The 27,723-nt window shown below is 43.2% G+C and overlaps 2 protein-coding genes across 2 annotated transcripts; one reads left to right on the top strand and one right to left on the bottom strand.

Annotated features, from left to right (window-relative positions):
• Positions 1-14,061: 14,061 nt before the first annotated feature.
• Positions 14,062-15,750, bottom strand: LOC311037349 (dual specificity tyrosine-phosphorylation-regulated kinase 2-like; the record flags this gene model as incomplete). The annotated part of the gene is made up of 1 exon (XM_084046476.1): positions 14,062-15,750. One exon carries the CDS (start codon positions 15,748-15,750, stop codon positions 14,062-14,064), a length of 1,689 nt encoding a protein of 562 aa, XP_083902602.1.
• A 5,479-nt stretch (positions 15,751-21,229) lies between these two features.
• LOC311037348 (phosphatidylinositol 4-phosphate 5-kinase type-1 alpha-like) lies at positions 21,230-27,514 on the top strand (the record flags this gene model as incomplete). Its single annotated transcript, XM_084046475.1, has 4 exons — positions 21,230-22,480; positions 26,207-26,344; positions 26,815-26,878; positions 27,222-27,514. 4 exons carry the CDS (start codon positions 21,230-21,232, stop codon positions 27,512-27,514), a joined length of 1,746 nt encoding a protein of 581 aa, XP_083902601.1.
• Positions 27,515-27,723: the final 209 nt, after the last annotated feature.

Here is a 27,723-nt window from a genome sequence, read left to right as displayed (position 1 = left end):
TGGGGGCTAGAAGAGCTACTGTAAATAATAAGAAAGAAAACGCCGGGTTAGTGTGTTAAAAAAAAATGCATATTTAGCCACCGGACAGAATGCCCCCGCCCACTGTGAAAACACTGTAAAAAAGATTGTGAAAATTGCTAAAACTATAGAAAGCAGTAAATTAAAAATTTTTAACACTCATCTTTTATTTACTTTAATTACAATCTAAAACATAAACATTGGTTGTAAAAAAACAAAGTTGTCCTTTAAGTACATCCACATCAGAGTGTGATTGAACAGAGGAGGGGGGCGTGTCATCTGTCACGACTTCTCAGCTGATTGGTTCATCAGGGGTTTCAGGTGGGGTTACATTTTAAACAGACAAACAGGAGGGAGTGGAGTAAAGTGGGGTGGGGGGGGGGGGGGGGGGTAAATTACATTACAGTCATTTAGCAGACGCTTTTATCCAAAGCGACTTACAATAAGTGTATTCAACATAGATAGGGAACAAAATTACTAATCACCAGAAGTCTTAAAGGGATATTTCACTTTCAAAAAAACTTTTGGTCATTTTATGGTCTACTCAGGCTTTTGTGAACCCCCCAGACAGTTTTTAAGTTGCTTGATTCAGTATTTAGATATTTGATATTCATTTTGCCAGCCACGCCCCCTTCCTATACAAACCCATTGTAACTTCAAACTCTATTTTTAACCCGTTTAACCATCAAAAACACCCGTCCTTGGTTCTGGTGACTCACCCTGCCCTCCTAATGCATGAGAGGGCTGTGTTTTTTTGATAACTTTTTTCATTTATTTTTAATATTTTTTTTTTGTATTTAATTTTTTCATTTTTCAAAAAAAAATATTAAAAATAAATGAAAAAAGTTACCAAAAAAACACGGCCCTCTCATGCATTAGGAGGGCAGGGTGAGTCACCAGAACCAAGGACGGGTGTTTTTGATGGTTAAACGGGTTTAAAATTGAGTTTGAAGTTACAATGGGTTTGTATAGGAAGGGGGCGTGGCTGATAAAATGAATATCAAATATCTAAATACTGAATCAAGCAACTTAAAAACTGTCTGGGGGGTTCACAAGGGCCTGAGTAGACCATAAAATGACCAAAAGTTTTTTTGAAAGTGAAATATCCCTTTAAGTGCATTTCCTGCAAAAACAAGCAACCAAGAGTATACCTAGCGCTAAGGTAAAAGTGCAATATATCAGCTACCTACTTTCTTAAACAGATGAGACAAAATAGCAAAATCAAATGAGCACGAGCTAAAACAAATAAGTGTATCGACTAAACAAGATTCAATAAAACAATACAACAATAAAACAAAAGTCCGTACAACTAGTTAACAACAAGTAACATAACAAGAAATGTATAGGCTATAGGGCTGAAGTGGTTAATGTATGTTTTGTGATAATAACCGAAATCTACAAAGTAACAAGTAACTAAAGTCTTCAAATACATGTAGTGGAGTAAAAGTACAATATTTGGATCCGAGATGTAGTGAAGTAGAAGTAAAAGTATTGGAAATTTGAAATACTCAAGCAAAGTACAAATTCCTCAAAATTGTACTTAAGTAAATGTACTTTACTGTACGTTACTTTCCACCACTGATAATGATAATAATAACCTTTTATTTTTACAGAGTCACAAAGTGCTTAACAGAAGATATCGCAAAACGTGACACACACCAATAGGCATACATGTAATTTTGGGGGTCCTTGACATGAAAAAAGTTTGAGAACCACTGATATTATAGTAACATTTTTTTTTTTTTTTTTTTTTTTGCTATAATTTTTATCCCACGATTTTGTAACCCACATTTTTTCACCCAGTGCCAATTGCCTATGTAATCCTGGGCACTACCTACCCTCTGCCAGCCTAGGGAGAGCCCAAGCTGAAGCTCATGCCTCCTTCAATGCATGAGGAGCAAGCAGGCCGCTTCTTATCACCCGACAGGGGGGAGTTTCCCTGGTTGGACATAGCGCGTGGAAGGAACACGTTATTCCAACCAGTTCCCTTCTCCTCCATCAGGCGCCCCGGCTGACCAGGGGGAGGCAGTATAGTGACCAGGATTACTACATGTTTTTGTGAGGGTATTAACTACCCTGGGAGACACGGGGAGAACATGCAAACTCCACACAGAGTAGGCCCTTTCGCCAACCCCACCTAGGGTATGGGCGCTGATGACGCGGAGGAGAGGACACGCCCCCAGCGCCCACAGCGTCCCCGGCGGGAATCGAACCCAGGACCTTCTTGCTGTGAGGCGACAGTGCTACCGACTGCGCCACCGTGCCCGATATTATAGTAACATAAGTGTTTTTTTTTTTTTTACTGTTAGGATTTAGAAGACATTTGTAGACTCCCCCAGAAGCAAAGATTTGAGTTAAAATGTTCGCTTTGAAAGACATATACAGTAATTGTAGTGGAGTAAAAGTACAATATTTGCCTCTGAGATGTAGTGGAGTAGAAGTAAAAGTATAGACATTTGGAAATTGTGGAATAATCTATGATTATGAAAGATAATTGTGGATTATTATTAATGATATAGTAATGTACTTAGTTTCAACTGTCCTGTTGAAGAAGACAATGTCCCATTTAAGTTGAGTCTAGCAAGCCATAGACCCCCTGTTGAGCTATCTGCTTCAAAGGGTCTCCTTGCATACCAAGCGGGGGAAGGTGAGATAAGGGACTGGGGCTTTGTGTGAAAACAGAGCCTTTGGTTGACTGAGCAGATGCCTGGGTGTCTGTCTGTCCTAGTAGTAAGAAACTGTACCAAGAGCAATGCCTCATGGGAGAAGATCTGCCTGCCCTAAAGGCGGACCTTATGTGTGAAGGTGATATAATGGGCTGCCTGAGCACAGGATTTTAGATTCAGAAGGAACAGTGCCGTGGGTTACCTGAAATATGGGTTTTAAGTAACTTACCGAGATCCTACAAGAGAGTGAGAGACCAATAGTGAGTAACATTGTAATTTTGTACTTGTGATGTGTACGTCTGATGTGAAGTCATATCCTTAATACTCTGTGTGTTATGTGCTTATTCTCTCTCTCAGGTTTTATTACCTAACCACTAACTACCGGTGCCTAAAGTGCTAACCGTTGCTAACTGGTAACTAAGTTTTAGACTAGATTATGTTTGTAATGTTTGTATAGTAAATAAAAAACCATCAAAGACACCAGGTATGAGTAATGTGCTTACAACTCTCTCCACTCTTCTTGAACCCTTTCAATGGGTCTAGCGATTGTAGCTTAGCTGCATCAAACGCAGAAAGTGCGATTTGCTACAAAATTGAACAGTAATAAAACTACTGATGCCTCCGGAGGAGGCATGTTTGAGTTTTAAGCATTGAATTATGAAGTTATTAGAAGAGACATCTATCAGTTTTAAGTTTAATTACAAGTTATTAAACTTTAGTAGTCTTTTCTACTACGTTTAAGCGGCCTTTAATAAGGCCTTTGTGTTATACAGAGGTATAACACAGTACTAGTTTGTCTGAGAGGGACAACTAGGTATAAGTATAATTACAAAGTCATTAACAAAGTTTAAGTGTTACATAGTAATCAACCACTAGTGTGTCTGAGAGGGACAACTAGTTGTGTGTATTGGTTACATAGTCATTAAACAGTGTTTAAATGTTCACAGTAATTTAGTTACACCACTAGTGTGTCTAAAAGGGACAACTAGTGTTGAAGAATCACTTGAAAAGTTATAACCCGTGGTAGCCATGAAAGTATTAGGCCCTGGAAGCGGACGATATAATTGAGTGATGCTGTGTTGTTGTAAAGATATGACACAGATAAAGCCGTGGTAGCCTATGGCGCTTGAAGCGGAACGTATAACTATACTGTCTCTTTAGATGAGGAGTTAGTTGCAACAAAATAATTATAAGGCCTGGTATGGGACAGGTTTAAATAGGCTCACAGAACTAACGCTGGCTTAATGAACCAGTGCTAGTTGTGTGAACAAAGGGGACAAAGGGCCTCAACTGACACAAACTGAAGGAAGTCATCTGTCCACGGAGGCGAAGGGAGATACACGGAGCCGGCGGCCTACACACGACGCTAGGACCGAGGCAGTAATACCGTACGGGCCTGAGGAACCACCGGGAAGAGACTCACTATCAGGTTGCTATGAACAAAGCCCCACAGTTCTGCGAAGACCGTGGAGGACAAAGAGACTGTAGATTGTGAAACGCTGCGTGCTAAGAATAAGGAGCTGAGGGAGAAGCTAGAAGCTAACCACAGGTTATGTAGCTAGGCTACCGTTAAAAGTTTGATTAGCGTACCAATAAGGGGGTTTAGGATAACGGAGGCCGGTAAACTGGTCTGGATTAAGGCGGAGGTGACATTCCTGAGGGAATATGGGTCCCGCTTCACACAGCCCGAATTGTGTGAATCCCCTGCTGTGAGGGAAGAGCAAATGACCTCCCCCACAGAGATAGCAGCAGTCCCGGTCGTAACTGGAGAGGGGGTTGGAGTCACCAGTCCCACAGATAAGCCGGTCGCTGCGAAGGGGGGTTGGAATGTCACACCTGGGCCAGCAGTTCTCAGAGTCAACCCAGATGGCACCACTCCAGGGAGGAACGCAGGGTCCTGCCCGGGGGTCCCATTCTACGCTGCAGAGGTGGGTGAGAAAATTACTCCCACTGTACAAGCAGCCACCGCTGAGGAGGAGGTCCATCCGGAGGGAGCCGTGCTAGGAGCCAACATCGCAGATGAGCAGGCGGCCAGCAGAGCGGTCTCGATGGACAACGCGGCGGAGGGAGTGGCATCAGAGGTCGAACCAGGCGTTGCTGTTCCTGCAGACGAAGCTGCGAACGCAGAGACCCCACTCTACGCTGCAGAGGGAGGTGAGAAAGTTACTCCCACTGTGCAAGCGGCTGAACCAGAAGCTGCTACTGCTCCAGAAGACGACGCTGAGAAGGTTCCAGAGGGAGTCAACGTCGCAGAGGAGTCGACGGCTGAGAAGGAGGTGCCATCAGACAGCGTTGCTGCTCCCGCAGACCAAGCCGCGGGCGCGGTGGAGCTGCCACTGGAGGTCGCGAGAGAAGCTGCAAGGGAGATGGTCGATGGAGCCGCGCAGGCGAGGGCGTCAGAGGACGTCGCCACCGAACCATTCAATGCAGAGGGGTGCCAGCCGCTGGAGGTCGCTACTGGAGAAGCTGCACCAGGAGAGGCACCGTCGGAGGTGTCAGCCACAACAGCTGCCATGGAGGACCGTCCAGAGGGCGCCGCTATGACGGACGTCGACACCAGCCCACCCAAGATGGAGGGGAAGCACACCACTACGCCAGGGCGGAGAGCCATGGCCAGCCAGCTGGGTGGTCCTACGGAGCCTCGGGGTAACCAAGGTGGCAGGCTACCTGCTGAAAGCGGCGTGTCCTCTGAGCCACCAGTTCACAACGGTGGCAGGCGACCAGCTAAAAGCAGACTGGTGGCGTTCGAGAAGGGCGGCGTTTGCCCCAAGCCTGCGTGTCACAAAGGTGGCAGGCGACAAGCTAAAGGCAGACCAGGGTATGTCCGAGATCGGGGGCTGGGCGCCAACCCAGCACCCCCAAAACCACTCAGAAGGAAGTCTGAGTGGGTGTGGCCTGACATGCGAGCGCCCGCTCGGAAAGAGAGGGGCGGGGTGCTACGTCAGGTCACTTCAGTTCTTACCGCCAGGATCCAGGCAGAGAGAATGCTTCGTCCTGGTGGGGCTGGAATAATTAGAAAAAAGAAGGTAAAGATAAAAGATAAGCCTTCCTCACCCTCTGCGGAGGGAGCAACCAGCTCTTTCTTGGCAACAGCTGAGAACTGACACTTGCGCTGCCACCCTCAGAGTAAGGGGGCAGTGCAAACGAGAAGCGAAAAGATGCCAGCGCGGTGTCTAAAAAATCGAAATGTCTTATTTGAGCGACTGTTTACATAGGAATTTCGAAATATATTTTGTAAATGAATGTATCATTTCTAGGTTTGCAATATACCACAGAAGAAAAACTTAACGCATAATGAAATGTATTAAGCTACTTGTAACTTCCAAAACTATGCCACTAAGTTCAAAATGCAACATAAGTTGGGAGGTTCTTCCGCACAACAACAATTATTCTCTACTGATATTTGACTCATGGTATGAGCAATCAGACCTGTTTGAATTATTATTTGTTGATTGTCTAAAAAGCATTTTTGTATGTGTGCTTGAATGTTAAGGCTTCTTAAGGTGAAATTGTAGATCAACTATTTTAATAATCTTTTAACCCTTTTGCCCAAATTGCAATGTCAGTTACCATGGCAAAATGCCCTAAAATAGGACATTGACTTAGTGGGAGGAGAGAAAAAAGACAAGACACGTGGGTGTCAAACAAATGGGCCTTGGAGGGTTCATGCTTGAATATAGATAATAACTACAATTAAAGTTAATTTGTCCTGGGATTTAGGAAAAATCTCAGGGATAAACTAGTGGAAAAGAATTGTTGCTAAATTAAATTGGTCTTGATTTACTATGAAGTAAAGTCAATTTGAGATCAAATATTAGCCACAATGTCCAAAAAGTATTTCAAACAAATTGAGAACATTAAGTTGAACTGTTAATTGTTTCAAAATATGGGTTTGGAGCCACTGAGAGACAATGTGTGTTGAAAATGTAACCTGTATGAGTATGGGATCAAAGCAGTTTACAGAGAGCCATACTAAATAATTGTTTTACCGAGCCGTTATCTAAAGAGCCAAAAAGCTCACGAGGAATGTTTTGTGTGTGTCCTGGATCCTAGATCAGACACACAGGTGGCAGGTGTGGAATAATCTATGATTATGAAAGATAATTGTGGATTATTATTAATGATATAGTAATGTACTTAGTTTCAACTGTCCTGTTGAAGAAGACAATGTCCCATTTAAGTTGAGTCTAGCAAGCCATAGACCCCCTGTTGAGCTATCTGCTTCAAAGGGTCTCCTTGCATACCAAGCGGGGGAAGGTGAGATAAGGGACTGGGGCTTTGTGTGAAAACAGAGCCTTTGGTTGACTGAGCAGATGCCTGGGTGTCTGTCTGTCCTAGTAGTAAGAAACTGTACCAAGAGCAATGCCTCATGGGAGAAGATCTGCCTGCCCTAAAGGCGGACCTTATGTGTGAAGGTGATATAATGGGCTGCCTGAGCACAGGATTTTAGATTCAGAAGGAACAGTGCCGTGGGTTACCTGAAATATGGGTTTTAAGTAACTTACCGAGATCCTACAAGAGAGTGAGAGACCAATAGTGAGTAACATTGTAATTTTGTACTTGTGATGTGTACGTCTGATGTGAAGTCATATCCTTAATACTCTGTGTGTTATGTGCTTATTCTCTCTCTCAGGTTTTATTACCTAACCACTAACTACCGGTGCCTAAAGTGCTAACCGTTGCTAACTGGTAACTAAGTTTTAGACTAGATTATGTTTGTAATGTTTGTATAGTAAATAAAAAACCATCAAAGACACCAGGTATGAGTAATGTGCTTACAACTCTCTCCACTCTTCTTGAACCCTTTCAATGGGTCTAGCGATTGTAGCTTAGCTGCATCAAACGCAGAAAGTGCGATTTGCTACAAAATTGAACAGAAATACTCCAGTAAAGTAAAAGTACCTCAAAATTGTACTTAAGTACAGTACTTGAATAAATGTACTTAGTTACTTTACACCACTGATTACACTGCATAGCGATTACAATTGAAACATACTGTAGCTTGTAGATCAGCAATTTGAACTATTTGAACGGTTTCATGACATTCAGTTTTACAACACATTAAAAGTCTTTATCGTGGTTGTGGAATTATCCGGGCCTTCCAGGATAATCATTGCCATATTATAATGTGTGTATTTTACCTGCTTAGTTAAGATTGTATGAACTGAGTTTCAATCGAAAAGGTACAAATATATGCACATTGTAAAGGGCCACAGCTCTGACCTGTGACCTGGAGTTAACAGGAAAGTACATGAGAGGGTTGAGAGGGTTGATTGATTATGATTAAATCAGATAAGGAGCTGGATGACAATGGTCACTGTCACAGAACAGTGCTAAAGGCCTGTGTTGCTAAGTTAAGTGACTCTACATGAATCAATTAAAAAAAACGCATGCTGTAGGCTACTGTACTGTACCGATTGTCAAAGATCATTATCCGAGTTCAAGTGAGACAATGTAATGTTACTTTCAGGCAGAAACCTCTTATCTCCAATCTCCATATTTCCTCATTTTATATAGTTTTTTTTTCATGAATGAATGCCCTACTTCATCAATCTACTAGTGTCACGAAAAAGTAGCAAAAATAGCCGATCTATAAGCTCAAAACATGTCATGCGACGAGCTTGTAGATCTGCTATTTTTGGTATTCGGTAAGAAGTTAAGTGTCTGTGTTGTTGTTTTTTATTTGTATTGAACCAATGAAAAGTATTAATAAGCACTTGTAACTATTAATATTAACTACATTGGATCCATTGGAACACTTGCTCCACTTTTTCACATTTCCTGAAATGTCACAGTTTTGGACTGTGCGGTCGGTTTCCACCTGACCGCAATGCTAAATTGGTGAAGGGGTGGTCGCTGCTCTGTGCTGACAATAAAGATAGACATTACGTATGTGTAGGAAACATATGGCGTCTTTTTGCCACTCAAAACCCTCAAATCGGCCTCATGGCGTCATAACAGGGAGATTCATATTTTGGCCTATAACTCTTGAACTGTAGGTCATACAATCAACATATCTTTTTCCACTGGATTCTGTCACAGCAATCGGACGCTGCGTTCCTGATTTGAGGCATTTTGTACAAAACGGGCCACATGCAAACTTTGGAAGCCAATCTTAGCCAATAAGGATGGAATATGAAAGATACGACAGATCTGTATTGATCACATGACTATAGAGATAATGTGTACCAATTTGTGTGATGTTTGGACAAAATCTGTAGGAGAAAAAAAAAAGAAGTGTTTTGAAACAATTGGCCTCTTGGTGGAGCAGCAGGACAATGTGAACAATTTGGGACAGAGGTTCTGCCCTGACCTCCATGCCTTCGGCCTTGCGGAGACAAAAATAGCCAGCTTATTGTGTAAAACAATTGCATCTTTACCAATTACCTGAATGCCCCCACCCAGTTAAAAATCACATAAATGATAGAAAGCAATAAATGAATACATTTTAACACTCATATTTTAATTATCATTACAAATAAAATAACCCTTGTCGTAAAAAAAACAAACCTAAGTTGTCCTTTAAGTGTAGCTTTTTATGATGAAATAAAATATATTTGATCTGTTACGGGTTTTGAAACTGAGCCGGAATCCAGTCTAAAGTGTTTGAGTAAATACACTGTCATGTTTCTGTAGCCAAGTAGTTGAAACCGTACGCACCATTTGATCCCGAGAGAAGATTAGTCCTAGACTGACATATGAATGACTGAACGAACGTTCATAATGAATTGGTGAGATCCTTATAAACTGATTAAAAAACTGTGTTATTCAGTAAATGTCAAAAGAGCTATGACAAGGGTAACAAAAAATGACACAGTGTGGTGCTGCTTGAGGTTGATCTTGACCATCTGTGATCTCCATCTGTGAGCTCAAAACGCGTTGCGTTGCGACGCGACGCGTTTTGAGCTTGCAGATCGGCTATTTTTGCTACTTTTGTGTGACATAGAATGGCGAAGTACGGCATTAATTGGAAATATATATTGCCCCCCTCCATCATCAAAGTTGCCCAACCCTGGTTTAGCCCATTGACTATGTCAAGAACAAATTTCCACAACTAACATAAATGTCCTTCATATGCTTTTGATTAAAAATACGTTTGGATGCGTTTCAGTGTCAAGCCTTCCTCAGCGTGATGAGGAAACCCATTGACTATAACTCACCATATCCCAGGGTTAAGTTCACAAAAACAAAAACCTAAAAGGGCAAAAAATATTTTGTTAAATGAAATTAAAATAAAAAGTCAAGTAGAAAAAAGGAAAAAGAAGGCAAATGAAAAATGCAAAACTAATGCCTTGCATTCTTTCCATCCTAACCATTTCAGCTTCTATAAATCAAGGCTTTCCTCATACCTAAAAAACTAAATTAAGACTACAACTAAACAATAACTAAACTAAAACTAGTCAATTCAAACAACTAAAACTACCTTTGCACTTAGAAAACGAACTAAAACTAAACTGAAATAAAACACAAAACTGAAAAAGAAAAAAACTGATGAATATTTCAAAACTGTCTATACTTGACATTACTGTTTTCTTTTTTTACAAAACATAGGAAGCCCATTAGAAAATACTGATTCACAAATGATATTCAAATACAACGGTTTATAAACTTAGGAAAACAACTTAAACATGAAATAAAAAACAAAGACAGGTACACTGGTCAATGTTTACGTACGATATATGACCAAAATTGTGAATAAACAACCTATTGATGGTAGTATTGTCCTCTAATGGCTCATTCACATTGGCAGCAGTGATTTGTATTTAGTTTTTAGAACGTCTAGATGCTCTGTCACACTGTAGGTTTCAGACTCACTCTCTCACTTCAAAAGGAGCAACGCAGCAAGAAGGGGCTTCAGAGAAGAAACGGAGGAAAATGAAGAAAAGCAAGAGCATCTGTGAAGAGGGACACACTGACTCAACCTCACCGGAAGCCTCCTAAACTTACGGTAAATGTAATCCACTTTCAGGTTTGAGCAAGTGTATAGTTTTAAAACTGCAATCCAGGACTTATTAATGAATAAAAATGTTGTTTTTACCAATCAGAGTACAGAGTACGTTAATACAATATAACTAACACATCAGCAGTGGTTGGAGGTGGTCTCCAATACTCTTCCATTGAGAAATGTAGACCCTGGTGTCAGGTACGACACAGAGTGGTTGACAATGTCAGTAAAGTTATTTGAAGGCTGACGACGCACGCAGAGACTAAAGAAGGCGCCGCCATCTTTATTGTAGTTCATGGACATCATTGCCATTCCCTCTCTCCATCGGGAGAGATCATGGAACATAAAAAAACTGGGGGGTCCTTGAAATGTAAATGTTTGAGAATCACTGCTAGAGCCGTAAAATAATTTCTCTTATGGGGGTCCCTGGCATAACTTTTCAAATGGGGGTCCGCGGGCAACTTGGGGGTCCTTGACATGAAAAGGTTTGAGAACCTCTGGTGTCGATTATTATTATTACTATTATTTGTTTTTAATGTTAAATATTCCAAAAAGTAAAGATTTCCAAACAATGCAAAAAGGCATGGCTTATTTCCGAAGATTAACATTTTAAAGTATGAATGAATTAAGAAGCTTTAGAAGAAACTGTGGCGGAGCGAGGCAGCGTACCATAGTTGTGAGGACAATAAAAAATTAAGAATAAAGCGAGTGCAACAGATTGAGCTGATAAATAAATAAAGGGCAGAGTAACCAGAGTGAGTAAAAGGCCATTTAAATAAGGACAGTAAGTCAACAGTTGACCCCAGTTAGAATCCAGGCATTTTGCTGCATATGTCATGTAGAATATCGGCCGCCTTTTAACTTCACTTATTTGTTACATCACAAGTTTATAGGTTTAATATAGTGGGTGGAATTATTGTTTTGTACAAACTACCCACACATTACAATTACAATGAAATAAGAAGAGTGGGGGAAAACACATATTAAAGCAAAACGTAAATTATACAGCACAAGGTGTGTACTCACAAAAGTGCAAAAGTACAAAATAGTACCTCACTCTCTGGCACGAATACAAGACATCATGTAGAAGCAGATATCAACTACAGTATCTATGAAACGTGGGGGACTGGAGGGCATGAGGTGAGAGGTGCTAATGTAACGAGAGCATGTACTGTAAGGCTGACATGGCGATTGTGCTCAGCGCCTGTTCAGAAGTGTGATGACCTGGCTGTTCAGCATTTGATGCTATAAGGCAGTGGTTTTCAACCTTTTTCATGCCATGGACCCCTAAATTGACATACATTTAAAAGCCAAGTGGTTAAAATAATTCTTAGGCTATGTTAACTAATTTTTCTGGGGATCCCCTGGTACCCCCCCCCCCCCCCCCCCCAAGGACCACTGGTGGTCCCCGGACCACTGGTTGAAAACCACTGCTATAAGGTATCGCCTGCCTGACGGCAGATCGTGACAGGGGTTGTAAGTGTCTTTGATGATCCATGAAAACCTTGGATTCCACCTGGCGTGGTACTGTGTAGCTGCCTGATTGTGGCCACTCCAGACAGTGGGGAAAGAATTTGATGCCACCTGCACCACCTGCGATGGCACATGGTCGGGTGCGGGACGCAGATCTCTAAGTTTGATGTCCAGCTTGGCATGGACTCTTGTGTTGAAGGACGAGCTTATTAGTCCACAGCATTCACCCCCCACAGCGGTTATTCCTGATTCTTTTGATGATTATGCAAATTGCAATGTGTCCAGCGTGGCAGGCAAGCTCCCAGAGTTGCTGAGAAACATTGAAGCCGCCACCCCAGTGGCCAAAGCTGGAACTGCAGGCGGGGAGAAATACATGCACGAGCTAAATATACCGAGAGATATTTATGTATAGAGATATAAATATGTAAACATATTATACATAAATACATATGCATTTACATATAAATATGCATCTCGAGAGTATTTCATAAATATCTCGCGTTCATTCCTTGGCAACCGGGCTGCCGTAGAACGCAAAAAGGACACTAGTGCGCATGCTCATAACTCTATGTGTGGTCAAAAACGACTCAATAATTCTACTTCCGGCAGGCTTCCGGGTGCTTCAAAATGCCAGTGAGCACATTCATTGAAATGATAGCTGGGAGCGGGGCAATCTGCCCTCTTGTTATATTATACCTCTATGGTGGCAGGCAACAAGGAACAAATGAAGTCCCTCACCAAAAACGCCTCAAAGCATTTTCTAACAAATGCGGTGGGTGACAGCAGGTCTCCAGCGTTCAGACACGTTAACGTGGAATGCCTGGGGACAGGCACGATGGTCGACATCTTAAACCCGCACGAACGACGACGGCCAGGGAGGATGAAAACATCAACCCTCCAACCAGCTGGTCCGCCGCACCTGCTCTGAAGACCTGGGATCCCATCAGGGTTTAATGTCCACCAAAGCGTAAGTAAAACGAAAACACGCGATGAAAACAAAAACGCAAAGCGTTCTCCTAAAAATGCTTCCAAGCGCCTAGAGTTGAATATAGTTCAACGTTCGGTGCCCGAAATGTGAAAGCGTAGTGCAGAATAGAGGCGTAAATAGAACGCTACAATTGAAAACAATTAAAAACAGGAAAAAATGCTTTGGTGAACACAGTCACTAAGAGTCCAAAAACTCTGATCTAATGTGTGTGTGTGTGTGTGTGTGTGTGTGTGTGTGTGTGTGTGTGTGTGTGTGTGCACGTGTGTGTGCGTGTGTGTGTGTGTGTGTGTCTATCATTTGTGTGTGCACCTAATGTGTCCAAAAATGTTTTAATTAAGAGTACAATAAAACAAAAAAAACGGACATAGTTTCAAGTCTCTCTCTTCACTGTATCTATCTTGACTCAAACTTTATTTATACAGCACATTTAAAATGACCATGGTCGTCCAAAGTCAGATAAATAATTTAACAGCAAAAGACACAAGACAAAGACAACTAAATGTTACATAAGTGAAGTACAAAAAGAAAGGCTTGCAATACACAAGAGGGCCACAGATACGCACTTAATTAGAGTTAAAGGCAAGGGGAAAAAATAAGAGTTAAAGGCCAATGGTGACTGGGCACCGCGATTCTAAAGGGGTGAGCTAGTCCATAGCCTAGTGGTCATCTGGAGTAAAGTAAATAATGGTTGCACTTCTGGGGCCAGCCGGAGCTGTTGAAGTCCTTTGACAGGTTAGCGCCTAAGTAAATAGGCTGCATTTCTGCCCTTGATCCAAACTACTTAACAATGCACACCACCCACTCACACGCCGACGGTGGAGGCAACCAATGCCAGACACAGCCTGCTCGTTGCGAACACCGGTCTTGCGGTTAGCCCAAAGACACTGGTCTTGCTCAAGGACACTTCGACATGAGGCCAGGAGGAGCTGCGGGGATCAGGCCGGGAACCTTCCGGTTGCCAGGCTGTGGCTTTACCTCCTGAGACACTGCCGCCCAAAGTATTCCGACTTCTTGCTCTCCTCGCCTTCATCGCGCCGACGTTTATTCATAGACCAGGCAGGACGAGCGTCACACTGAGACATGGGGAACATGTTGGCGCCCTCCTCAGCCTGAACGGAGGAGGGGACCTGTGGCTTGAAGCAGGGGGCGCTGTGATGCTCAGGGAACCTCTTCACCATGGGGGCCCCCTGGCTCTTGTTGGCCCCGGGCGTTTGGTGGTACAGCCAGGGGTGCCTGAGTGCTTGGCTGGGCGTGAGGCGTCTCGAGGGGTCCCAGTCCAGACACTTCTTTATGAAGTCAATAAAGGTGGGATCCTCACAGCCCTTGAGTGCAACGCTCCAGTCCTTGCTTCCCGGGGGGCCTCTCGTCTTGCCCAGGCGGGAGCGGGACCCCGTGAGCACGGTGTTCCCTGTGGACAGCGTACTGATGCTGCAGTAGCGCGGGTAGCCCTTGGAGTTGATGAAGTTCTTTGCCCGCTTGGCCTGCTCCAGGACTTTTTGTGGAGGAATGCCCAGCAGTTCCATGACACAGGCCAGCTGGTCGCCTTCGTCCTCGCCGGCGAACAGAGGGTAACCCGTCAGCAGCTCGGCCAGGATGCAGCCGAAGCTCCACATGTCGATGGGCAGGCCGTAGCGCGAGCCGAGGATCACCTCCGGGGCGCGGTAGTAGCGAGACTGAATGTAAGTGTAGACCGGCTGGTTTTCAAAACAGCTGGAGCCAAAGTCAATCACTTTGATGCTACTGTGTCCCTGCTGCTTGAGCTGGATGTTATCAGGCTTCAGGTCACAGTGGATGATCTTGTGTCTGCTTAGCGCCTCCAGACACTGCAGGATGGAGTGGGCGAACTTCTTGACAACCAGCAGACTGAAGCCCTGGAACTTGATTGACTTGATGAGCTCGTACAGGTTCATGCTCAGCAGCTCGAACGTCATGCAGATGTGGTTGCGGAACATGAAGGTCTCCAGAAGACGCACCACGTTCATGGTGCCGTTGTGGTCCTGCTTGCGCAGGTACTCCAGGATGCGGATCTCCTCCTGTGCCTGCCGGTGGAAGTGCTTCTTGTTGCGAACCATCTTCAGGGCCACGTACTGATGCAGCTTGTGGTCGTACACCTTGGCCACCTGGCTGAAGCTGCCCTTACCGATCACCTTGAGGAACTCATAGCGGTAGGCCAGGTGGTCATGCGTGACATGGACGTAGTGAGCCTCTTCGTCATCGTATCCACAGTTGTTGTTACCGCCGGCGGCGGTGGGCCTCTTCTTGGCGTTGATTCCCAGGAAGTAGATGTCCGGGTAGGACTCTACCTCCGTCTGCTCCAGGGGAGTAAGCTGGGAACGGAACCGCCTCAGGGCCTGTTCAGGAGTCAGAGGATTGACATACTTGTTGAGGGTGACGCCCACGCGCGCGCCGCTGCCTCCGTTCCCAGTTCCCTGGGAGCCAGACGAGTCGCCGCAGGAGACCTTAGTGTAGCCTGCGCTGTCCCTGCTGGACTCCTTGGACTGGCTGGACACGGGCGCGGGTTTACCCTGCGACTGACCAATGGTGCCGGTGTTCTGGGTGGTTGCTATGGTAACGGGTTTGATGTTATGGTTGTAACCGTGGTCTAAGTATACGTGCTTCAACTTCAGCTGAGCACCTTGCACCAGTACCTGATCCCTCATAATGCGCTTTACTGTTCACCACAATGCGTGTCGCGGAGACACACGGCTTGTATCTGCGTCCTCTTTGAGGACGTGGTCTGTTCTCATGTATAAAGGTCATGACGTCAGAACATTGATGACGCCGCCTGCCCCGAATCCGGGTGATTGGCTGGTGTCGGGCAAGGTTGATTCAGCCTATATATGGGGTTCGGCTCAGAATCATCACAGAGACGCATGTGTGCGTCCAGTGGGAGGGACGGCTTACAGCTCTAATCAGCGGTGAGCATTTGAGTGAGTCAACTTAGATGCATATGAAACTGGCTTTTTCTGGGTTGTGGATGCGTAGTTTAACACTTCTGGAGAGGAGCAGAGGCAGGAGGTTAGACCAAAGAGCTAATCGTGGACTACAGTGGGCCAAAAAACTAAACTAGCCAGAACAAAAGCAAGGCTCTGGAAATACTAACCCCCCCCCCCAGTTGACATAATTATAACCGAAGATCAGTTGAGCTGTAGCAGATTCAATATACCCATATTGTATTTGTTATTTTAGTTGTCTTGCGTTGGACAATGAGTCACTAAAAACAGTCACATTTGTATGTTTTATGTCCGTGTGCGTGTGTCGTAAATTGTATGTGTGTGGTTTAGACAAAAAACGATAAGTGTTTCAGTTCGTGTAGGGCCGGGCAGCCTGCAGGTACATGATGCTACAGCCACCTTACCTTACCTTTTATTCAAACACCTAGAGCAAGCCGTTTGTTGATTTTTCCTCAGGTTTTCAACCCAATCAACCCCCGACAGTTTGTCGATTAACCGTGTGTGTTCTCTGTAACCTTTGATGTTGACTGAAGTTTAGTTGGTTGAATCCTAGACTTCAACTCCAACAGAGCCCAGAGGGTGAGGGGTTAATGAGAGCAGGTGAGTTCTCTTCATCTACAGGTGTTGATTGGGTTGAAAACCTGAGGAAAAATCAACAAGCAGCCTGGCACGAAATGTACTAGCCTCTAGGTGTTTGAATAAAAGGTAATGCAAGGTGGCTGTAGCATCCTGTACCTGTACAGCCTGCCCGACCCTACGCGAACTGAAACACAGAACGTATCGTTTTTTATCCGAAAATCTCTCTCTCTCTCACTCTCTCACACACACACACACACACACACACACACACACACACACACACACACACACACACACACACACACACACACACACACACAACAAATACAATATGGAACCTGCTACAGCTCATCTAATCAACGGTTATAATTATGTCCAACTGTGTGTGTGTGTGTGTGTGTGTGTGTGTGTGTGTGTGTGTGTGTGTGTGTGTGTGTGTGTGTGTGTGTGTGTGTGTGTGTGTGTGTGTGTGTGTGTGTGTGTGTGTGTGTGTGTGAGAGAGAGAGAGGCTGAAGGAATGGCATTTGGAATGGTGTTTTTTATTGTTGCTCCAGGAGTGACGGTGCAGTGGGTAGAAAGCTGTGCTAAAGAAATGGGACATGAGACTGGAATAACATTTAACTGTGTTGAAATCTGACAAAGGCAATTGGCTGGTTTTAAAAGGGAGGGGCCTATAGGAAAAGACTCCGCCCCATGTTATCGCTGCTTATATGTCTTGTCATTTGTGTGAAATGACAAGAAGATCTTGAAGAGCTGAATACAGAGGACACATTTTGAGTGCAGGTATGAATTATTATTGATTTCATGTAAACAAGGTAAGGTTTTCAATTGGATGGACAGGTATGAAAAAGCATATGTAAAATGTACTGTATGTGCGTGGTTAAAGTGACATTGTTAAAGAAAAGAAAGAAGGAAAAAAACAGCATCAGGTATAAAAACACGGTAAATATCAACAGGTATGAGACGACAGTTTCATGTGCATTGTTAACGTAGCAATAGGCCTATAGCTGTTGGTGTTGAGTCACTCATTCCTTTACATGATATGAACTATAAGTAACCTATATACGTATAACTGAGTGTTATTGCCACAGCAGAGAGTGCAGACGTGTATAAAGTATGCGATTCTCAAACCTTTTTAATTTCAAGGACCCTCAGTGATATATAGATATAGATTAGACCACAGAACACCATTACATTTTCTTTCCTTTTTTTGTGTGAGTGAGTAATGTGTACAAATGTGTACAAACCCATAAGGGTCCATTTCGGGAAAGCATCTGTGTCATTTTAGTTTTTTTGGCTATTCAAATATAGAAGATATACAAGCTCATAGTGCCACGCTATGAGCTTGTAGATCTGCTATTTTTGAATATATATAAATATATTTAAAGTGAACAAATCTTTGCTTCTGGGGGGACCTGGAACAACATATTTTGAAATGGAGGTCCGTGGTCAAATACATATAATTTCGGGGGTCCTTGAAATGAAAAAGTTTGAGAACCAGTGATACAGCAACATACTTTTTTCAGAAAACTGTTAGGATTTAGAAGACATTTGTAGAATCGGCCTCAGGTCTTAAGTATGATAAAATACAAATCATGTGACTCTGGGCAATGAGTCACACTATGCATAAGAAGTCAATGAATAACGTTGTCTTTGCTGTGTCTAGCCAGGCTTTGATCTTCTGTCATCATGGATGCTGCTCCAGCTGGTCGCCAGTGCACCATTGAGATTAAAAATGATTGTTCTTCCCATACACTCATGAATCCAAGGTAGCTGTTTATTTATTTATGTTTTGCCTATAACCTTTTTAATCAGTTGCTCTTAACAAGTAACAGGAAGAGTGGGCACCTCTATGTAACATTGGCTATTGGCTGACATGATTGAACATTTCACAATTAAGGTCTAATATTTTACAATTGCTATAAATTGCTACAAAACCTGTCAATCCAATAATTTTGGGTATAAACAAGAAGTTGAAGGGTAAATGCAAGTCTGATAATGATGTACTGTGCATGTTCACATCATAAATACATTACTTAAAACCTTTTTTTTTTTTTTTTTTTTTTTACATTTTGGACAAAATAGAAATGTTTACATCGAGATACCCATTCTTCCTTAGTGCTCACTCTTCTTCTTGTGTCTCTCTAACCATAGCTCAATGGCTCTAACTTTATTTCCCTTCCTACCATATTAAGGATGTACCTTCACAGTGGCCAGTGCTCCAAACCTTTGCAAAGCACCGTCGGCCCTGCCGCGACGACGACCGCACAGTTCGTCAAGACGCCGCGTAGCGCAAGGGGTGCCGTCGGCGTCTTCACCTACGATCTCGTCGATGCCGACACGAAAGCATGCGGCAAGAAAATCGCCGTCATGTTTTCGGTGCCCTTCGACCGCAACCTGTACTCAAACTGGTACGCTGCGGGATTCTTCGAAGCAAACAAGAGATGCGATTCTGATCTTTATGATGAGATGTACGAGAAGGAAGAGTTGGATTTTGTCAGACGTAAGGCAAACGAAGCCATCACTGTTACATACTCTAATTATACAGCCAAGGCCACAATGTCAAGCACTGACACGGCTACCATGAAGGTGGAAATTGATAACAAGTGAGATGAGTAACTCGATGAGTAACTAGCTGTAGAATGATGTATTTTAAAATGATCTTATTTTAGAAATGTGTCACCTGGAGCAGTTTTTCAACCTTTTCAGGCCATGACCTCTTCTGTATTGTTACATATTAAAAAGTATAGGATAATCACTGGTCCATCTCCTTTCAAAATAAAAGCACATAATCAGTCACTTGGAAATGTGTGTATATTGTATGTGTGGCCTACTGCACAATTATTATTACTATTATACTATTATATTTTTTGGTTAATAGGACATTCAAATTGTACATGTATCTATGTGTTCACAGTACCACTGGAATAAATACATAGTGGATAATTGTACATATAGATTATCACTACAGTGTGATTTTTTTCTGCTCCCAATATGACCAGGAAGTGGGCAGGCCACAGTGAGTCATTATTTATAATAACATAATACTATCAGTATTCATAACCCTATAATACAATCAGACAAATCAGTATTCACCATTTGCAACCATAATACATGATGAATATTCATTCATCCTATGTACATTTGAATGAAACATTATGCACGCACGCACGCGCACACGCACGCGCACACACACACACACACACACACACACACACACACACACACACACACACACACACACACACACACACACACACACACACCTGTACTGTAGATGAAGACAGTTCACCTGACATGCTCTCATTAACCCCATTAATCCCTGTGTTCTGTTGGAGATAAAGGGCCCTATATGATCACGTCGCCTTACCCCTTATGCCTAAACTTATCGGCCATATTTTACTATTTTGAAAATTTTGAAATAGTTCAACTAGCCGATCTACATCGACACGTTGTGAGCTTATAGATCTGCTATTTTAACTATTTTAATATAAAATGTTTTTCAAAATAGATAAAAATGGCAAAAAAACGTTTAGGGATAAGGGGTAAGCCCAATGTCTAGGATCCAACCAACCAAACTATAGTCACCAAAGGTTAGAGGGTTTATCCACAAATAATCTGGGTGGATAGGGTTGAAAGTTGATGAAAGATCAACAAACAGCTTGGCACAATATTTAATAACCTCTAGGTGTTTGAATAAAAGGTAATGCAAGGTGGCTGTAGCATCCTGTGTGTGCGTGCGTGTACACATAAAATGTAACAATGAGTTTGTTCTGTAATGCAATTCCAATGGTGAAAGCTGTGTTGTTTCACCTCGTGAAGGAATGGGGGATTCGGCCACGCCCCGAAATACCCGTATGTGTGTCTCAAAGAATACATTTACCCTTCGACATAAAAGTAACAATGAGCTCTTAAAAGGCCCTCTCAAGCGTCTCACACATTATAACCCATGTTTTCTAGAACATAATTTCTGTAACATCTATACATCACATGTCTATAATGCATCATGAACATACTTATAACAATTTATTATAATCTACTTACAGTATAAGCCTGTATAATTATAGTTACTAGACCATACCCGTCGGGGGATATGAGCACTCAAAGTTTGTTTCATGGATGGTCCGCTTATTTGGAGGAGGTGCCAACACCGGCGCTTGTTGCGCGCACATGATTTGGCAACCCGGGAGCCAAAGAACACAAAAACGCGAATAAACAGCTGACATTCAGGGAAAGTGAAAAACGGGCTTCGCTGTTCCGTGCACATGCATAATGGTCAATGTCTGTGTGCAAATGCAGATCAATTCCTCCAGCCACTGAGGAGAACCGGGTCTGAGAGATTTTGTGGGCCATGCCATGGCATAGTTACACCATACTGTATATCTGACCAGAGCACTTTCAAGAGCCTGTGGAACTCCATATTTGGTCAAGGCTGTCATTATTTGCTGACGTATACTGTACATGCAGGGAAGCTATGTTTAAAGGCTGTTACCCAAAGCAAAACAAAAGTTTTTGCTTTAAAGATAATAAATGCTCCTGCTATTTGAGTATCACAAAGGAATTTGCGTCTTAGAAGTGGTCAGCGGGCCCATGCTCAGCTCAGACAATGGAGAAGAAGAGAAAGGAAAAGGAAACGATCGGATTGCATCGTGGAATCGGTCCCACAGGGGAGACCACCTACAAGAGGACCACCTCGTCTGCCCTGGAAGACGCCATCGAGATCGGCATGACCCACACGGTGGGGCGCCTGAGCCAGGACCCCGAGAGAGACATACAGGATCAGGACTTTGAAGAGTCGGAGACCGTCTTCTTCCCGGCTAAAGGCAGCTACCTGACACCGGCCCACCCGCACAGTGACTTCAAGTTCAAGATGTACGCTCCGATGGCCTTTCACTACTTCAGGGACATATTTGAGATCGGGCCTAACGACTACCTGCATTCGCTGTTCAACCGGTCTCTGATAGCGCTGTCCGACCCCGCGGCCAGCGGCTCCGTGTTCTACGTGTCCAGCGACGACAAGTTCATCATTAAGACGGTGCCGTTCAAAGAGGCAGAGTTTTTGCAGAAGCTGCTCCCGCGTTACTACACAAATCTGATTGAGAACAAAGAGACCTTTTTGCCAAAGTTCTACGGCCTCTACTGCGTACAGACGAAGGCGAAGAAGATTCGGTTTGTGATCATGAACAACCTGATCCCCTGCGGCATACGGGTGCACCTCAAATTTGACCTGAAGGGCTCCTGGAAGCGGACGGCTTCGTCCAAGGAGATAGCCAAGGCGACGCCCACCTACAAGGACCTGGACTTCATCACGGGCATACCCGAGGGCCTGCTGCTCGACGCCGACAAGCACAGTGCCCTCAGCGAGAGCATCCGGGCAGATTGTTTGGTGCTGCAGAGCCTCGAGATAATGGACTACAGCCTGCTGGTGGGTGTCCACAACTTGGACCGGGCGATTCGGGAGCACGCCAGAGAGGAGGCCGAGGCGAGTTCTGTGGGCCAACGGAAACAAAGCCAGAGATCTATCGCCAAGTTGGCTATGGCTACACTCGATCAAATGGGAGGAATACTAGCAAGAAACACCAGGGGTGACAGGCTGCTGGTGTACGTCGGCATCATTGACATCTTGCAGTCCTATACAGTGGCAAAGAAGCTTGAACATTACGTTAAATCTGCCATCCACGATGGGAATACTGTATCGGTGAGCAAGCCGAGCTTCTATTCGGAACGCTTTCAGAAATTCATGTGCAATCGGGTCTTCAGAACGGTCACATTTACCCCCTCATCTAAGATGGGACGCGTAGGGAACTATCCGGGTCTGACCAGCACAGAGAACTCGCCGATAGTGTTGCCAGATTCTGTGAGAGAAACAAGCAACAAGGTCTAGGAAAACCAGCCCAAAAGAAGCAACTATGGGCCACATGAGCACTTTAACATATACATCAGCTATTTGAAAATAGCACATCTACAAGCTCACAACGCGTCGCGACGCGTTGTGACCTTGTAGATCGGCTATTTTCAAATACAATCTTGCAGGGAAATTATAATAAGCAGATCTGGCAACCCTGCTCGCCGATACCCATATGAGGACCTCAAAGAGTATCACATCCCCACTCCTGTCCCATGCGAAAACAGTTGCTGGTTCCAGACAAGGTGTGGTCCAGTATTACATCCCCATTTCTGTCCCTGCGCTGTGCTGTGTGTTGTCTGGAACATGCTAGAGGTCCCAAAACCAGTGGTTCTCAAACTTTTTTGTGTCAAGGACGTCAAAATGTATATGTATTTGCCGGACGCCCATCTGAAAACTCATAATATATAGAAATTCTCTATTGGAAATAACCCCTTGAGATGTTCCATCTTGTTTGAGGGGATCCACAGATTACAAAATCAGATTATAATAATGTATTATAATCTACTTACACTATAAGCCTGTATAATTATAGTTATAGCACTTGTAAATTATGCTTTATGACAATAATCACAACATTTTATAATAACTTAAAAGGTCAAGTATTAGCTAGGATAACGTATTATAAGTCTAATCGTTGTAATACATTATAATAATTTAATAATGCATTATAATAACTGTTATATATCATCTCTGTCTGAAACCTCATATGTCCAAAACCCGATAGCAAAGATATGTTATTGCATTATAGTGTGGTTAGAAGTCATAAGTAGTCATTGGGTGCTTTAAGTAAAGCAAAAAACAACAACATAATCTACAGTATGCAAGAACACTACAAAACATTTCTGCCCTAAACCTCCAGAAATGTTATTACTTTACTTAAAGCACCCAACCACCACTATCAGTGACTTATGCATTATTATTATATATTATTATTATAATAATGTATTACACATACACACACCGCTAGGCCACAGGCTGAGCTGGGCATGCATGCTGGAATACAGACACACACACACATGCACACGCACACCCAACGCACGCAGAGTTCACCTGGCATGCTCTCATTAACCCCTCAGGGTGGATGGAGTTGAACGTTGATGAAAGATCAACAAACAGCTTGGCACGCTATTTAATAATCTGTAGGTGTTTGAATAAAAGGTAATGCAAGGTGGTTGTAGCATCCTGTGCATGGGTGCGTGTGTTCGTGTGTGTGTGTGTGTGTGTGTGTGTGTGTGTGTGTGTGTGTGTGTGTGTGTGTGATATATGAATATCAGTGTGATGCTCAAAAACATTACTGAAACTAGAAAAAGTGCTCCTCGGAGCACAGGCCTCCGACAGGTCAGGTAGGTTAATGTGGGCCAGCAATGTTCGGAATTCGGCAATCAGGATCGAATGTGAAAAACTGGACGGATCCGTCTTGATCACTTGACTAAAGAGATAATATGTACTGATTTGCGTGATGTTTGGACAACATTTGTAGCAGTAATGTAAAAAGAAATGGTTTCGCAACAATCGGCCTCCTGGTGGCGCTATAATAGGGCAATGTTGAAAGGGTGGCATTTGTTCCTCAACGTAGTGCGAATGTAAGTGCAAGGTTTCACCGCAATCGGACGCTGCGTTCATGATTTGCGGCATTTTGTTCAAAACGGGCCACTCCTGCAGACTTTCGATGTCAATCTTAGCCAATCAGGATGGAATATGAAAGATCAAACAGATCCGTCTTTATCAAATGACTATAGAGATCATGTGTACCGATTTGCGTGAAATGTAGATAAAAATCTGAAGGAGTATTATCCAAAAATGTGTTTTATATAAGTCGGCCTCCTGGAGCCGCTATAAAAGGCAAATGTGAAAAAAAAGGTTTTTCCTTGGCCTTAGGGAATTCACAGTTTTACACAGATCGGTGCAGTTATAGGTAAAAACATGAATCGGCCTGTTATAGTGCCACCATGAGGCTGATAACAATTTGGCATTTCTTCCTCTGCCTAGTGGAGTTGTGCGTGCAAGATTTCACGGAAATCGCATGCTGTGTTCATTATTTGAGGCATTTGTTCAAAACGGAGCTCTCCTGCAAACTTTGGAAGCCATTCCTTTTAATGGTTTTGGGTCATAAACTGTCTCAGTGGTATGGCATGCAACAGATGAAGAGAGTTCACCTGACATGCTCTCATTAATCCATTAAGACCGAATATGTGTCATTTTAAGATTTATTTGGCTATTCAAACATAGCAGAGAGAGAGAGAGAGAGAGAGAGAGAGAGAGAGAGAGCGAGAGTGAGCGTATTTTGTAATTCTATCATATTATTTGTTCAGAGTCCTGATGGCTTTGGGCCATAAACTGTCTCAGTGTGGTGAGAGAACACACCCATGGCATGCAACAGAGGAAGAGAGTTCACCTGACATGCTCTCATTAATCTATTATTAAGACGAGTCTGTGTAATTTTAAGGCTTCTTTGGCTATTCAAACATACAGTAGCAGATCTGACACGCCCTCCTTCCTCTGTTCAATCCAGTCTGACGTGGATGTACTAAAGAGAGACACAGGGGCAGAAAGAAAGTACATGCGAGTTAGCCATGGACGTAGATATGGAGATGGCTGGGGCAGACGATGAAAAAGACCAAAAGAAATTACAATCTGGAGTAAAATGGGTTCATGCACTGAAAGAAGAATTTAAGAAGAGTCCTGTGGCAACAAATGCATCTTTCAGCTTCATCCTCATGGGACTGGAGAAGCTAGTGGAGATGCAGTTTGAGTGTCCTTGTAGGAAATTGAAGGAACATTGGAGGAATGCATTGTCTTCATCTGTTTTCTTCATCATTCCTGCTCTCATGTCCTTTCTCCTGATGCTGAGTGCTAAGATCAAAGAATGCCAATGTGGCGACATGTCCTCTGTGTTCTCGACTATCGTCTCCAGCGTCGTACCCTCCATCATTTGGCTGATCTTACTGTTCTTTGATGGCCGCTACTTTACTTGTGCCATGACAGACTGGGAAGGTAGATATGTGAATCTTAAAGATTCAACTCCGCAGAAATGGTGCGAGCCACTTGACAAGAGTAACTGTTCTCACAACGGGTCGCACTTCAAACTCGAAGAATGTATGCGCATATCACAAGACTTCTTTGTACTATCTCAGGTAAGGACTTCAACTCCGCAGAAATGGTGTGGGCCACTTCAAAATATTACCTGTATCTACAACAGGAAGCCGGGCACACCTCAACAATGTATGCTCAAATCACAAGACTTTGTACAATCTCAGGTAAGGTACTCGATCCCGTTAATTATGCAGCATTATACGTCCAACGGGGGAGTTTCCCAGCCTGGCATTGGCCAGACTGATATCGTGGATTCACTCTCATGTTCCTACCGGGGAGGAACGTGTTTGCTAACTTGCTAACTCCTCATGCATTGAAGGAGGCATGAGCTCAGTTCTAGGCTCTCCCTTGGCTGGCAGAGGGAGAGTAGCGCCCAGGATTACATAGGCGATTTGCAAAATCATAGGGGAAAAAATAAAAATAATTATGCAGCATTAAAAATCCTTACATATTGCAATGATGATGCCTTACGCTTACTAACTTGTAATTGTCTTAACTCAGTTTTGACTTGTTAAATCGTTTTTCATAGTAATTTACTAGTACGTACAGTACCGCTGGTTAACTGTCTATTTTGTGTCGCAGTGGATAGGCATAGGCCTCCTGGCGTTCCTCGGTTTGGGACTCATTGAATATGTCATCGGAATGCACTACAGAAAACACTACAGAAAAGATGACAACCCAGCAAAGGAAATACAAATGAATGAGATACTGAGAAGGACGGTGGGTACCAGCAGAACTGTTATGTTTATGTATTTACATAAAATGTGTCAGAACCATTTGATTGATTGAATATTTTAGTAGACAGACATGTAAAACAGCACAAGTACAGTCAAACATTTTGTCTAAAAGGATAACACCAAAAAAGTCCTTGCGGTCTTGTTCCTTTGGGGTCCTAGGTATTCAATTTCCAAGAGAACAGGGCCAGGGTGGAGAATCTGACCCAGTCAACGTTTTACATTTTAAAACCCCTTTTTATTATCATTCATGAACAATGAGGTGCAATTGTTAGCATTCAGTGTATTCAGAAGAACTCAGATGATGACTACACCCTCAACATTCACATTTGCAGCAGGCACAACATGCTGTTATTCTTGCTTTTGATACCGAGAATACATAATACAGGATAGACACACAGATAGGGCTGGGCTAGGATTAACATCTTCTCTGTTTGTTTCATTGTGTTTGTATAGGAGGAGATGAAGCAGAAGAATATCAACCTGGATGACGTCTATGAATTTATGTTGCTCATGTCAGGTATGTTCTGGTGTTGTCTGTCTGTCTGTCTGTCTGTCTGTCTGTCTGTCTGTCTGTCTGTCTTATGCTTTACTAGATGGTTGGATTTACCATAAAAACTAGGCGTATTTCAAATGAAGACACCCTTTGATTAATTACTATTTGAATCTTGTAATATGATTAGTCATCATCACAGGTTTAATCTCTAAGTCTACCTGCTGGAAGTTCAGTTTAAGTTCATTTAAAATAACGCTATTAGGAAGCTAAACTATTCATTGAAAAGAAAAGGTAATCATTTTTCAATTGTTCTTAAAATAAGTTTGGGGAACATTTTGGGAAATAACTGACACAAATTCTTCAACAGAAAAAAACAAAAATCACACGACAAGAGAATCTCAGCTGACGGAGGGGTCTCCTCCTCCGTCTGAAAGGGTTCCTTTACTTTCAGAGGGTATCCCTAGCACCGCCGTCCCACCCGGTACATCACGTCCAGATCTTCACTCCACTCCTCCATCCATCCCGTTCCAGCCCTTCATCTCTGCTGCAGTCTCTACAGCCGCCTCTCAGCCCTTCATCTGTGATGCAGTCTCTAAAGCCGTCTCTCAAGCCACACTAACTCTTTCACAATCTTTTAATGCTGAAGAGACGGTGGCGTAGCGCCAGTGGGCACAGACCCCTCATCCCCGTTTACCATTAAACAGGAGATACAAAGTTCTCTGATTTAACAAGGTTAGACGGAGCCACTCATTTGTGCACTCAGTCAATCCTGAAATTGAATATGGGGCTTAATCCCAGACCAAATGTACTGTATACGTTGAAAGGGCTCATTATGCATTATGTGATTGTGATGTCATGTTAAATGTATG

This window comes from Gymnoscopelus microlampas, assembly GCF_963454915.1.
Source record: "Gymnoscopelus microlampas genome assembly, chromosome: 21".
In the NCBI taxonomy this organism is placed as follows: domain Eukaryota; kingdom Metazoa; phylum Chordata; class Actinopteri; order Myctophiformes; family Myctophidae; genus Gymnoscopelus; species Gymnoscopelus microlampas.
The sequence above is the reverse complement of the archived record's forward strand: the minus strand, read 5'-3'. Positions and strand labels throughout refer to the sequence as shown.